This window comes from Taurulus bubalis, assembly GCF_910589615.1.
Source record: "Taurulus bubalis genome assembly, chromosome: 5".
NCBI classification, from domain to species: domain Eukaryota; kingdom Metazoa; phylum Chordata; class Actinopteri; order Perciformes; family Cottidae; genus Taurulus; species Taurulus bubalis.
Window position 1 is genome coordinate 26,487,802 of NC_136593.1, and position 15,073 is coordinate 26,502,874.

A 15,073-nucleotide genomic window follows, 5' to 3' on the forward strand; every position below is an offset into this window, starting at 1 on the left:
GAATAAGCACGGGAATGGTGCTCTGCATCGACTCACTGTACCGACAGAGAAAGGCGAGGGGCACACGGGTCAGAGCAGCGAGCTGTGACGGTCGGACTCACACGGCTTTACACGGACGGACGAATGTGTTTGTGACCGAGGGAGCTAGCTGGCGAGCTAACTGAAGGAAACGACCCCCACCGCCGTTTTCGGGCTTTTTCTTCTTCTTCAAACTGCAGCCACGGCTAATGTTATCCGGGGCGAGAAGAGCAGCGCACTGAATACACAGCTGTGTTTAATAAGACGAGGACAAACTACTGTCTCGCTAAACCCAATAAGTTAGTTTCTCCAATAGAAAGCCCAACTTGGACTTATTAGCAAACACGCCCGACAGTGAAGTCACACATGCTGTTAGAGAAGTTTGGCTACGTGACTCTCGATTGAATCTTTTGTTTTCCACTTTTGTTTTTTTTCTTCGGAATTTTTTTCTTCTTCGCTTCGGATGCTGGCATCACATATTCAATGCAGTCATGATGATAATAAGCAGAAAACCAGAGGGCCCAATAGCAACAGGTAACGTTAACCTCCACAGGGTGTTGCGGTGTCTGTTTGTGCCCTTTGTTTCCTAAATGTTGTCGACGTGTTGCTCTTGTTCAAAACGGTCGCTGCCAGCACCCAAAGCAACTCTAGTTGTCATTTATAGAAATACCGTGTGCCTATAATGGCCTTCAGTTACTTTTTTTCCTGCCTTGGCTCGTGGTTTAAGTTAAATGTCACGTCGTGTCAGTCCTTGGACCGATGGAGTTGCCGTAGTTGTTTCACGGGGCGCGGGTTGTATCCATGTTTTCTTTTGCTTTGCAACTCTAGCTATATCGATCACAATACTTCTGTCTGAGAATGTTTTGGAAGACAATCCAGGAAGCGCCGCTTGTTTTTGTTTTTTATTTATCGCTCGTGAGCATTTATTGTCTTATCAACGTTTTATAAGCCTCGACAGTTATGCCGGCTACTATTAACTTGTGCACGGCCGTTATTGTATATGTTTATGGGCACTGACATCATCTAACCGCTATGTGTTGTGTTAGCAGTTGTAACCTTAGCCATTTTAAAATGTGTGGTAAAGAAAAGCACAACTGCCAAGAATTCTGCAAAAAGGAAAAAGGTCTGAAGAGGTCAAAACACCAGCAGCAGTTGTAGTAAATGTCGCTGGAGTTGTGACCTCTTCAGGCTATTTTAGAAAAGAAGAAAACTCTGTGACATTGCTCCCAGGCCTCTGTCAGCTGGTGCACATCAGGCATATTTTCTGCAAAGAGACATTTTGTCCAAGATACCAGGAAGAGGAGGATCCAAAGCTGTGACTTTACCCCACCACACTCACGTTTTATGACACATGATCTACTGTATGCCTGTTCGCTTGAACCTTGTTCTCTAGCCTTTGCTGTGCAGAAAGGGATTTTCACAGTGCCCAACACCAGCTGCATGTTTAGTTACATAGAAGTTAAGGCTCTGTCTCCCACTTAAAAAGTTGCTTCTGATGTTTTACAGACAGCGTTGAGCCCCGCTGAGCAATACATAAGAGTTTGCAGAGGGCTAATGAGGCCTGTGCTTGATATTGTGTGTGGAGCCCTAATGGCTCTGTTTGCTGGGTTGTGCAGGTCTAATGCATCTGTATCCAGGCAGCAGGTCTAATCTGTCCTGGAGCTAGTCTGTTGACGAGCTAACGCGAGGGACATGGGCTTTGACGCACCTGCACGTGGTTACGACTCTCAAGGGCTAGTCGGAGAGAATGCCAAACCTACCACAGTTTGTTTTTTTGCTAATGAGTTAACGCAACACAATATCATTGTAAATGTCTTATGCTAACAGGTGGCTCAGCGTTATTTCAAGCCATCTCAGTTCAAACTTCTATTGCAGTGGCAACTTGTGGGCTAGATGACTGTTGAGACGAACAGCTGGCTGATGGAGGGTTGTCATTTGAGTAACCTGCTTCTTCCTAGAGTCCCAAATGCTCCCCTCGTCCATCTCGTCGGAGTCCTCTCACATTAAGTGTCTGGCATGATGCCACATAGGTGAGCTCACGCACACAGCACTATTGAACAACGCATCCTTCCATAAGGGCTCAATTTCGGAGCACACCTGGTGTGTGCGCTACATGACTCGGCCTGAATGGACAGATGGGTGGACGGAAAGATGCTGTCGTCACACCGGCATCTGTTACCCCATTAGGCCAATAATACCACTTGCAGCGCTAGCAATCTGGGACCCTAAGCTCTCTCTAAGCTGGTCAGGTCGGATCTCTGGCCTTGGATACAATGTATTGGACACAATAGATACAATGGATGTATCTCCTAATAATGGCCTTTTCACAGTAAATGTGGGATCGGATGTTGTGGCAGACAATTGGCATTCCCACTGGGTTACAGAGGCCAGGTTTGTGGGATCTAATCTTCTGAGGTTAGCTCTTGGGATTTGTTGGGCGCACCATGTTTTAGTCTCACGGTAGTCATTGGAACTGGTAGGTTGATTGATGAAATAGTCAATGGGATTTTGCCTGGTGTGAACTAACACAGGATTGTCTGCCTCTGTGGAGATTAGATTGCATTCTGTAGACGTTGCCTCTGAACGTCACCCTCAGCCTTTATCCCCGAGTGCGTCTGTGTCGGCGATTTTTGATGATTCCACATTATCACACTGATTTGTTTGTTTATTTCTGTTCCTTCAGCACGTCATGGTGATGGCCTGTATGACTCATACATGAGGACAGACCACATCCTTAAAGACGAAGCGGATACAAACACTCCGTCTGCGCTGCCCCCTATGCCCAAACATACAGTAAGTATACACATACGCACAAAGACGACACGCCCTATGTCCCGGGCTCTGTCTCCAGACATCCTGTTCCTCAGAGAGATATTCCCCACTCAGCCATGTTCCTGTTCATCACATTTACACTCCTCCTCCTTCCCTCTCTTGTCTTATCTTTTATCTCCAACCTGTTTATTCAGTCAAGTGTTTATATCCTTCAATGAGAGTAACATGTGAGTAATATTGATTGACTGCCTGAGGGAATACAGGGCTGTGTGTTACAGGGGGAAATTCTCCATGACTGTGTCAGATTAGCTGAAGGGAAGTAGCCATTTTGTGTTTCCAGCTAACGTAAATGTTGATATCCAACAGCAATAACCAACCGTATGAACATTTGTAGTTTAAATGTGCAAAAATGTGAAGTTCACAGGATGCAAATTTACCAAAACACAATATATTGACATACTGTAATATGTCTGCTCAGCCGAATGCCTCAACAGAAAAACAAATCACAACGTTTGATCTGCAACATTTGGACAAAATAAGCATATTTAGAACATTACTGTTATCAACTTGTGATTTTAACATGTTATACATTTATGTATTAATCAAGACTTTAAAAATATCAGATTTGGGTACCTTTCCACTATGCTTGCTGCTCTGAAAAGCCCCATTTGGCAGAAAATGCACATGCAGACAATAATACTCCATCGCCTCACACACCAGCAGAAGAGAAAAGGGTTGGTTTAATATATTGTTAAGATTTATTGGGCTTGAAAATGTGACCCCACAAACAAAATGAACCAATCAACATGCTCCCCCCTTCCTCCCCTGCTTCTATCTCGTGTAATCCTCCTATCGGTGTTGTCGGCACAGAGGTTAGGCCTAGTTTCTTTTCTAGCCGTGTCCTCCTTCCTTTGTATTCTCTGTCACGCTCACAGAGGTGTTTCCGACAGTGGCTCGCCCGAGCTCGGCTTGTTCTACACCGAGTGCTCAGAGTTGCCTCGTGCTCTATTAAAGTAATAAACCGAATGTCATCCCGGTTTTGTCAGAGGAAGGGACAAACTAATAAAATAAATTGTAGCAGCACTTAGCTCCGGGTTTATGAGACGTCAGTTTTGTTACCCAACTTGCTCTGCGTGTCTGAGTGTGCGCTCGAGAGAAGAAGAAAAGCATACTTAGGTGTTTCTCTGACAGCAAAGAGATTAGCTCTTCTCCATCTGTTGCGCCATGCAGATTTGCACACAGAGGACTCTCCACCCTCAGTATTACTTGATGCTAAAGAAGATTCACGCTCTTAACTGCGTTTTTTTTCTGTCACTGGTTAAAAAAACTGGTAAAACATTTTTTTTTCTAATTGTGCCCCCTCCCCGGTCAATCAATAATCCATCACAGTTGGTGCTCTATATGTAGAAAGCTTTGATTTTTAAGGCCAACGTTTGAGTCTAGGTGAAGGGGCTCAATCGATGACATTCACTTTGTTTGTAGTACAGCTTTGTGGCAACAGCTGCATGGGATCCTGGGTCAGCAGTAGGGCTGTTGTAATATATTAAGACTATATGGTTACATGTATGGAAGCTCATTCTGAATTCCAGCTCTATTTTAGTGCTCAAACATACAACACAAGCACACTCTCCGAGCTCAGTCCTCTCAACTTGAATATGTCAACACCTACTTTTAAAGTATGTTTCCTTGTTGTGTTGTCTTCATCAGCTGACATAGTTTCAGTCATAGATCTGCTCAGCTGCGAGCTCCACGGGGCAGTATAGCAATCTAATGGGATAAAAGAAAACATTAGGTTCAAAATCTCCTGTCCCGCAGATGGGTGAAACCACACTGCTTTTAAAATAAGCAGTGTTCATGTGAAATAGAGAGAGCGCTAGACAAACCCAGTGAATATGTCTCTCTGCGTGTCTGTATATTGGAAGACCCTGCTGAGTTTGTCAGTGTGTCTTATTAACAGCCACACTGCTTCTACAGTTTAAGAGTATAATCAGACTTTAATGACTGTCATTTCCCTTGAACTCCATAATTTTGTGGAGGGATCTTTCCGCTGGTAAGAGAGGGCGAGACGCACAGTGCGGAGGAATGAATTCCTGGGGTTGCTGAAACAAGGTGGTTTACTGGCAGGCAAGAGTAGTGCTATAGCTTTTTTGAAACTCCTCTAACCTTTCAGCTCGTACCAAGCAAAGGTGCAAACTGTCTAAATGTATTCACATTACTCAATTGGAGTTTAATTGCTTTTGTTTTGTGCACTGTTCCAGTCATTCTGAACCCCAATCAAAATGTTCAAATCCTTTTTATAAGAAGCTAAAAGCAAGTTGCAATGCTGAGCAAAATATTTCCTGTACCTTTTACCTAATTGCTAACAGCTAGCCAACCAACAAATAGGCAGGCATGTGGGTCATATTTGGATTAGTTTTTTTCAGGGGTGGAACTTTTCTTTTGAATTTCCTGCCAGATTGGATCTAAATCCAGTTGTGCTGGTTCACCTGCTGCATCTCTGCTCATGGCTCATTGTCTGCTACTCTGAGTTAGCTGTTGATATTTCACCCTGAATCAAGCATAACCTGAGCTGATCTACTAACTAGCACATTCTAGTTTAGTTTTTCTGTTGTCAGTCTTCTTTGCTTGCAAAACAAGCCTCAAAGACTCACTAACTCAATTTTGATATTGTTATTAATTAAATATTGAAATGCATGACTTTAGTATCTTCAGTTGCCTCTCAGTTAAGAGCTTGCCGGCCACAAGTAGCCCCTGTTGTGTCCAGTCTGTAGTCAAAAACAGAGCGGCACCACCCTTCTGAATACATTCAACACAAATAACTACATGTCTCCTACACAATGAAGTACAAAACATGTACACTCTGTTCATATACTGAATAAGCTACAGTGGTGGGTTTACCAAAGGGATTTTTTTTGTCCATTGTCTCTCTTCTTGCTCTAATAGGTTGTCAGTAACAAGACTGTAATGCGGGATCAGGTAACTGTGCGAGGTGGCCAGCTGAAGGTCAAGTACATGTACGAAGACTCCACCAATAACCGAAAGATCAACGCCATCACCACAGCAGCCACTCAGAACAGTGGAACCACAGGTCAGACGCCCAGTAAACCTCCTCCGGTCTCCAGCCTGTCCAAAGAGCACAGTGTCGACAGGTGAGAAAGATACAAACATAAAGACACCCAAATGACTTAAACACATCTTTCAAAGTATGTTATTTAAAAGCAGGAGGGACAGTTGTTCAACACCATGTTTCTGTCATCCTTGCAGCACTGAATCCAGTAAGGGCTCCGGTGAGTCCTCCGGGCCAAATGGAGTTGGCAATGGAGGGAACAGTGGGAAGTTGTGTGGCCCTCTCACTCCTGATCAGGCGCTGAGACTGTACCGATCTCAGCTGACCACCCTGGAGCAGACGGAGATCCACTCCTACACAGACATCTTCTTCGTGGGACCCAATGCCAAGAAGAGGCCTGCAGTCGCTGGAGGCAACAATAACTGTGGCTACGATGATGAGCAGGGTGGATACATTCACGTCGCCCATGACCACCTGGCTTACCGCTACGAGTTCCTCAAGGTCAGACACGTATTCTGTGATATTGTGAAGTATTTGTGGGCTTTCACAATCACGGTTGAGTGTCCGTCAAATGAATAACGTTGTCTCCCTCTGATGTTTAGCTAACACAGTATTTGTCTTCCTCTCTTGCCCCCTTTAGATCATCGGTAAAGGTAGCTTTGGCCAGGTGGCTAAGGTATACGATCACAAACTGCAGCAGCACCTGGCTCTGAAAATGGTGCGCAACGAGAAGCGTTTCCACCGGCAGGCGCAGGAGGAGATCCGCATCCTGGAGCATCTGCGCAAGCAGGATCGAAACGGCACAATGAATGTTGTGCACATGCTTGAAAACTTCACCTTCCGCAACCACATCTGCATGACCTTTGAGCTGCTGAGCATGAACTTGTATGAGCTTATCAAGCGCAACAAGTTCCAGGGCTTCAGCCTGCCACTGGTCAGGAAGTTTGCACACTCCATCTTGCAGTGCCTGGAGGCCCTGAGCAAGCACAGAATCATCCACTGTGATCTCAAGCCCGAGAACATCCTGCTCAAACAGCAGGGGCGCAGCGGTATCAAGGTAAGACCCCCGGCACATCCATGGGTGGCCAGTGAAGACCAATAACAGGATTTCTACATTGATTCTTTCCTCTCTTGTCTCTGCCAGGTGATTGACTTTGGCTCCAGCTGTTTCGAACACCAGCGGGTGTACACCTACATCCAGTCTCGTTTCTATCGCGCCCCAGAGGTGATCCTCGGCTCCCGTTACGGCCTTCCTATCGACATGTGGAGCTTTGGCTGCATTTTGGCCGAGCTGCTGACCGGCTACCCCATGTTCCCCGGCGAGGACGAGGGCGACCAGCTGGCCTGCGTCATGGAGCTGCTGGGCATGCCTCCGCAGAAGGTCCTGGAGCAGGCAAAAAGGGCAAAGAACTTCATCAACTCCAAGGGCCACCCTCGCTACTGCGGCGCCAACACCTTGCCCACGGGGGCCACTGTGCTCACGGGGTCTCGCTCTCGCCGAGGCAAGATGAGAGGCCCCCCGGGTAGCAAGGAGTGGAGCGCCGCGCTCAAGGGCTGTGAGGACCCCACCTTTACTGACTTCATAAAGAAGTGTTTGGACTGGGACCCCTCGTCTCGTCTCACACCAATCCAGGCCCTCAGACACCCGTGGCTGTATCGGCGCCTACCCAAACCTCTACCTGGGACCGAGAAGAGCCAAGGGGCCACCGTGAAAAGGCTCCCCGAGCACCACAGCACCTCCTTCCCCTCGATCCAGGCCAAAGGAGGGCCTGGCTTAGGCGCCACAGCTGTCAACAACAAACTTAGGAGCAACATGATGGGAGACTCAGGGGAGGCCCTACCTCTTCGCACAGTCCTACCCAAACTGGTCTCTTAGAGAGAGAGAGAGAGCCCGGTGATCTCCTCTCTTCCTCCTCTCTACTCCTCAGGAGGAGTCAGAGTACAGGACAAAGTGGAGACTAGGTTTTAAACTCGTTTGGTTGTTCTTTTATTTGTTTTCTACTGAGAGGTGTCGACACCCCAGTTCCTGGTTTTAATATTAGCTGAACAGAGAGAAGAGACAATAAAAGAAACACAGTTTTTATAAAGAGGATTTCCTTGAGCGGCTGTGAAATGTCTGTATGAAGCCATTGATGAGGTTTGATTTAGACAATGCTTTTAAAAAAAACTTTCTGTATGAGTGGACAGCTTTGTCACTGAGCAAACTTTTTTTAACCTGCGTGTGTTCTCACATTAAGTGGTGTGTTTTGGTAAAACACACTCAAGCACACCTGCACTGTTCTTGCCTCACTTCACACTCTTTCTTAACACTCAGAGGACGCCTCCCTTTCAAGGCAAGTGTTTATTTGAGTGACACTTGAAAAGGGCTACAAAGATTTCTCTTATCACATTACAGATGGCAAGTAAAGATTGGTTCAGCCAATGTGATTGAAATAGAAAACCAGAATCATGCGTAGTGTTTGGGCCCCGCACACACACACTGAAACAGTATATATATATATATATATATATATATATATATATATATATATATATATAACATGAATGCCTTCACACAGGTAATGAGGGATTGGCATTATGTAGTGAAGAATTAGGAAAACATTTTTTAGCAATAAGTCTTCACTTCTTTGTCTTTTCTAGTTACGCTCTTTTTCTACCTTTTCTGATCCTCGGTGCTTGCATGTCAGCTCTATGTGATGTTAGTATGTAATGTGCTTTAGCTTCATGGTGCTCTGTGGGAGGCAGATTGAGAGGCCAACCTATTTACAGCCCCTTCCTCCTCTGGGTGAGGAGACGGTAGCTCAGCCACACGGGGTGATGCACAAACTGAGCCTTCCGTGTAAGTCTGGTTCACGTAAGCAGAGAGAGAGAGAGAGAGAGAGAGGGAAGGAAGGAAGGAGGGAGGGAGGGAGGGAGAACTGCAGGTCCTTGCACACACACTCGCCTTCAGGGTGAAAAGTTGGCTGTGGAAAGTTAAACGTTTATCAATGTCACCTGCCCATCCCCCTAATTGACTGCTGTTATTGTTAGCAGTGGTGCATTAATCCGACTGGAACAATAGTGCAAGGTGAGATAGATCATGGAATAAAAAGAAGAGTGGTATGTTTAATATGAGCCAAGATGGGTGTTTTTATTTCAGGGGAGTTGACAGGCCGATAAGGTCAGTTATTATGGTACTGAACGGAGAAGCGTTTCTCAGGGAGACATACTTGATACATCCCTTAATCTTATGTACGATATTCCACTTACAGTCCCGACTTCGGATGAGCATGCATGTAGTTCTGTCCATTGAGAGCAAGAGAGTGCGTCTGAAGGGGGTCTGCATGCTCCACAATCTGACCCAGATTCTCTCTCCTCCCCCCACCATCTCTTTCTCTTGTCGTCTCTCACGCTTCTCTCATGTAGGGCAGGGAACCTCTTTAACTCACACATATATATATATTAGTGAATTATGGTGCTGTCCAACACACACACACACACACACACACACGTCAGGTGCACGTTGTATGGACCACACCGCTCAAAGAGTTCCTTCTCTCGTCCCTTTTTATCCGAAGTGAATCTGTCAGGGATTTCTACTCTGTCTCAATTTTCTTTTTCTTTTTTTTATAGAAGTGATTTCTATTTGCTATTCAGTCCAGAATATCGGAGGATGTAAAAGGCAAAAGCTGAAAAAGAGAAAGCAGTAAACTGTCATGTTGTACCTAGTGGTGTGCGTTAGTAGGAGGGTGTTTGGTGTTCCAGCATGAAATCACAACCTGTTATCAGACTGAGTGACTATGAGAAGAGAAACTGTACAGTAACCAAATGAAGTTGTGATAGTTTCTTTTTCTAAAGAAAATAAAAATGATTATTAACTTACATGTGCTGCACTGGGGTGATTTCTAGTTTTAGAAACACGTGTTTTTTCACGTGCTGTCCACAGAGAGTCGGATAAGATTCGCCCATGCTTTCTAAAATATGATTTTAAGCTCTGTTAACCGGGGAGATTTGCAGAGATAGCGAGACAATAGATCAAGAGAGAAGTTCCTCGTATGTCACCGACCCAGACGCTCCTGTAACCAGCGGTGTCAGTGACGTGTTTGCCATGTTCCACCTGTGTTATGAAACAAAAGTGTCTCCAGACGGCCCCTGGTTCCGTCGGTACAGAGAATCACTATAAAGTGAGTTGGATTTCAGTCTGATTAGGTTACAGATTCAGTGAACACTGGGACATTGATGAGTCAGTGGCCTGTGACACAACTCAGAGGCCGCGTGCGATCCTCACAGTAGCTTGTTATTCTGCTCACAGAGAACACGGCCTCAACTGAACAAAGTTACATAGATGTGAAGGTGTCTCAGTCGTGCTATATCTGGCCGCGCTGAGTCAAAGTCTGCACAGCGAAACACAAGTAACTGTCACACAGCTGCAGCAAATAATATTAATGGTGGGTGCAGTTTTGTAGCTAATTAGCACGTGTTGATTATAATTGGTATTATTAATATACCGCTGCAGTTACACGTGACACAGGTCTGTTAATTTGTAATATGGACCTCCCCGTCAACAATTGGGCTTAATGTAGGTAATATTGAGAGAGCTGGACAATTCTGACATTATTATTTTCAAATAGTTACATTTAGGAGAGACTCTGCAATCAAATCAGTCTACAGTCCTGCCTCTACACTATCTATATTTATCTTTTATATTATTATGTTAATATCTATCTGAGGCTTTGCACCTCTTCATCACGAGCCTCAGCTTGGCTCCGGCTTCTCATACCACACTATCACCTGTACGGGTTACAGAACAGAGGCACCGAAATACTCCTGCGAAGAAAAGAGTGGGAGGAGATGGTTGAGGACTTGGGTGAATTAATGACGGTAGCCTGATCTCCTGTAATGTCGATGATTCATGGGTTGTTTACACCTGTGGGTTGGTGCCCCGAGGGAAGAAGAAGTCAGGTACGCGCGGAGGAGGAACCGGTTGAGCAACATCGCCGCCTGAAGAAGACACCAGTGAGGTGGTTTGAGTGGGTGAGCGGCCATGTATGGCAACAGCAGCTCATCTTGAGAGGATGAAGGACGTGTGCCGGTGAAATGACGTGGGTATCGTTATTTCTCATCAGTCTGGGCGTGACTCACACTTTCCATCAACAACAAAGTGTCTGTGTTTAATTAAATGATTATGAGATCAGGTAGATTAGAACAAACAAGCAGACGAGTACACAGTAGAGAGGAGATCTCCTCTATTGGTGAGTTTAATAGTCTTAATTCTTTCCTTCCTCCCTCAATTATATATATTTATATATATGATAACTATGTTACAGTAAGTTTAAGAAAACAAATCTAAATGACTCTCCCTGTCTTTTTCTCTTCTCTTTCTATTAATGTAAAAGCAGATTAGATGAATCCCATTAGACATTAATCCTGTCACCTTCTGGCCATATGGTCTGACGCTCATGTGGCCCTACATCCCCTTGGCACACTGACTTCTATTCTCTGAACTACACACGTTAGATGGTGTTTCTCCTCGTCTGTGTAAGGAGTCTAAGCCTGCAGGCCATATGGAGCCACAGCAGGATGTGTTGGTGACGGTTCTGATTACCATGGGATGTTCAGCAATCTGGACCTGCTTGTTGCTCCATGTTTGTCTCAAACTTTCCTGTATGTTCAATGGGACCCAAAACAAACAAAAAAAGCTTTAATCTTGAAGTTTCAGAACATAAATGTGTATGAATGTTGCTCACATTGCTTTGAATGTGTTAAGGTGTATTGTGCTTCTACCATTAAGGCTTCAAATGTGTTAAACATGCTAACTTGAACTTTGTACTTGTATTTGTTCGTCCTGTAAATGTTCTGTGACGGCAGTCCTACTCAACCTGTATTTAGGGATGTGACAGAAACATGAAGGATTGCCCTGAAGCCTCGCAGTTCTTTTATGATGTGTTTGTTCGCATATTTGCATGCTATAAAATATTCTTCATGTGGTTTGTTTGAAGTCACTGTGAGCTTTGTCGAGATCCAGCAGAGGAACTGGTAATGTCTGGACCTGAACTTTAACCAGAACAGCGACTTAGCATTTACACAAGCCTTTTTTTGCTTGATATTGGAACGCACACACACACAAAACTATAAACACACACAGTCCTGGGTCACAGAGTGCAGACACACTCCAGAGCTATGTGAGTCGCCTGGCTTGGGTCCACTGGGACAGCTGGGGTACGAACCAGGCGATGGAAGCAGCAGGAGAATTCATATTAAACCCCCCGCCGTTGCACCAACACTCACAGAAAGAGACACAACACATGTCCCCACACTGCAGCCTACTGTTCCTTACTTCATATACGCACAATGACACACTCACAGCTGAGCGCACACTAGTCACACACACAAATGCACAGCTGAGCACATGTCTACACAGGCTGAACAGATGCAGATTGCTGTGAGAGGTGGGGTTGTGCTCCAGGAACATTTGCCCACCCGACCCACCAATCTACATTCCACACAGACTGCAGAGTACGAGCTGTGCAGTTTTGCATGCTGTGTTTCATGTGTTTTTTTTTTACCTTTAACTTCATCTTACTGGTTGAAACCTTAGCTGCCCCTCTGTTACAGTTACTTCCTGCATATGCGCCCCCATATTTAGGTTATCAGTTTTCTTGTCTTGTTTACATGACCCGGATGGGTCACCGTCGGGCCTGGAATAGAAGATGACTCATCCCCTGTCTACTGAGATGAGTCTGACTGTGTCTGTTTCGCTATATGTGTGTTTGTGTGCTTAAGTTTGCGTGTGTTTTTATGGTGGTGTCTTTCCAGTTCTCTTATAGCCTCGAGCTAGCAGGTGTGCATAGCAACACTCTGGGAAGAAGCTCCAAGGGCACATCATCGTTTTGCAATATCTGCAAACACACCTACTCAAAATCTCTGTGGAGGTTATTTTCCACAGTCTGCTCTTCTTTTGTATAAAATGAGTAGGCGGATTAATATATTTATCATACCACAAGCAGTTCACAGTTATTCCTGTGATTGATTGCTTCGTAATAACAACCCATGGCTATAACCGCATTTTGTCACATTTATATCCTACTATACTTATAAAAAAACAATCCTTTTAATGTATTTCTGGGCCATAAAGAAACAAACAGACATCTGATGCATCTCTTTTTACCTCTTCATACTGTCTTTTCTCGATATATTTCTTCTATCAACTGCAAAGGCACATTTATTTGTACAGCAAATGTCAAAACCATTGCAACTCAAAGGGCTTTTCAGACATACGAATTCAATAAAACAAGATCGGAAAGAAACCCCCCAAAATGGCACACACATACATCAGATTTTACAAGAGAAAAATGAAAAGAAAAGTGTATAAAACCAATTAAATATGTGACTAAGAATTAAGATGTGCAAGTCATTAATGAAGAGTCATGATTTTGTATTGAATAATTGTAAGAATCTATCTTGGGCTGTCTGTGTTGTGTTTCTTTGCTCGTAACTCAGCCTCTGTGATGAAAGGAGCTGGAGATTAAGACATAAGTATGTCCTTATATGTACCCATTACCACCGGAAGCCATAAACGGCTGCTTCACCAAGCAGTGCCCAACTACTGCCCTTCATAAAACACAGTTCACTCTATGATGCCATCTTCTCTTTTCTCTACACACACACACACAAACACACACACACACACACACACACACGTCCACTCCCACACTACCAAGAGACGTCCTGGTGAGCAGGGTGACCCAAGGCTGTCCACTTTAAACATATCCGTGTGATGCGGCAGTGGCTTTGGCACCGTGATGCTGCAGGTGGTTATGTTGTAAACGTGTAGCTCTCCCTAACAAATAGACTGCAGGTTATCGGTGGTGAAGCTGTTGGCTCCTTCTGTCTGGTTAGAGACCTACAGGACACTGTTGACACAACCTTTCTGTTGCTGGGTAAATGGGACATTTATGGTTAGCTTCCGGTTTCACGGAGAAGACGGGAGGACAACCTTTAGCAGGACATGTTAGGAGTTTGGGAGACAGTCATCTAGGGGTGTGAACCTTGGCCCATTGTTGCTAAGATACCTTTAGTTGAGTACCCTTTAAAAACCCTGTAAATGTATTTTTTTTTACCCGTAATGTTGTAGTCCTGTAATTTGTTTGTTTGTATCTCTCTGCATATGTGAATATAACCGAGTTGCTTCAATGATGTACTGAGTGTTATATTGAAAATCCGAATGAAAAAAAAAGATATACCTTTAGTTTTATCTCTCCTTCAGGACTCAGGTTGATACTGATATTCATTTTCAAACCAGGGAAATTGCATTTGTAAAGCTAAATGGGAAAATAACATGCAAATGTCTGGTGCTTACCTGTCTCTATAGTATAGTATAGTGTTCTTTGAGGTCATAATAATGGTGTGAATGGTATTAAATGTATAGACAAATTCAATATATGCCGGTTTTATTCAGAAAGAGCGAAGAATTCTGTGAAACCATTTTGTGCAACCGTAGGGCAACGACGACAACAATTTAGTGTGCTCCAGTAAGGTCATCCGTACTTTGATGTTGTCGTAAGATCCAGGACTTCTCCAGCAGTGGGTACGTGGTAAATCAATTTAATGCTGATTACAGTTAATGTAATTTGAAGATAACACACTGAGTTATTTTGTCACAAGGGACGAACGCTCCATTGAAATGTTTCCTGAAGATAATAAACAGTACGTTATATGGCAATGTTTGCAGGGCAGGCCTAGACACCAGTAGTGGGGCACAGCAAATATCTATATTTATGTTTATTTGTGTGTGTGTGTGTGTGTGTGTGTGTGTGTGTGTGTGTGTGTGTGTGTGTGTGTGTGTGTGTGGTGGGGGGCATTGGCCTCATTCTCTCCCTTGTCCTCGTTTTCTCTCATCCATCCCTCTCTCTCTCCTTTGTAGCAGCTGCTGGGTGAATTGTTGTCCTAAGAGCTTTTTCCATGGCAGTATGGAGAGCCAGTTTCCGCCTGCTTCTGACAGGATACTCGTTGACCTGCTGAGGAGAGGCGAGGACGATTTCCTTTGGTAGACAAGTCACACTTGTCATGGAGGAGTCTCCTCTTCCTTCATCTGTCCATCGGTCTTTCTGTCTGGCAATCGCACACCGACACATACTCCGAGGGAGACTGAGGAAATGTTTGAACACAGCCCATCAAGCTGGGCATCAATAATTCAGTCATTCTGCACTGTGTTAATGTTTATGTTTCACTGGTGGC

The 15,073-nt window shown here is 44.5% G+C and overlaps 1 protein-coding gene across 1 annotated transcript; it reads left to right on the forward strand.

The window, feature by feature from the left end:
• Window positions 1–509: 509 nt before the first annotated feature.
• dyrk3 (dual specificity tyrosine phosphorylation regulated kinase 3) lies at window positions 510–8,301 on the forward strand (the record flags this gene model as incomplete). Its single annotated transcript, XM_079218688.1, has 6 exons — window positions 510–552; window positions 2,702–2,811; window positions 5,734–5,939; window positions 6,055–6,358; window positions 6,498–6,914; window positions 7,002–8,301. 6 exons carry the CDS (start codon window positions 510–512, stop codon window positions 7,731–7,733), a joined length of 1,812 nt encoding a protein of 603 aa, XP_079074814.1. The 3' UTR covers window positions 7,734–8,301.
• Window positions 8,302–15,073: the final 6,772 nt, after the last annotated feature.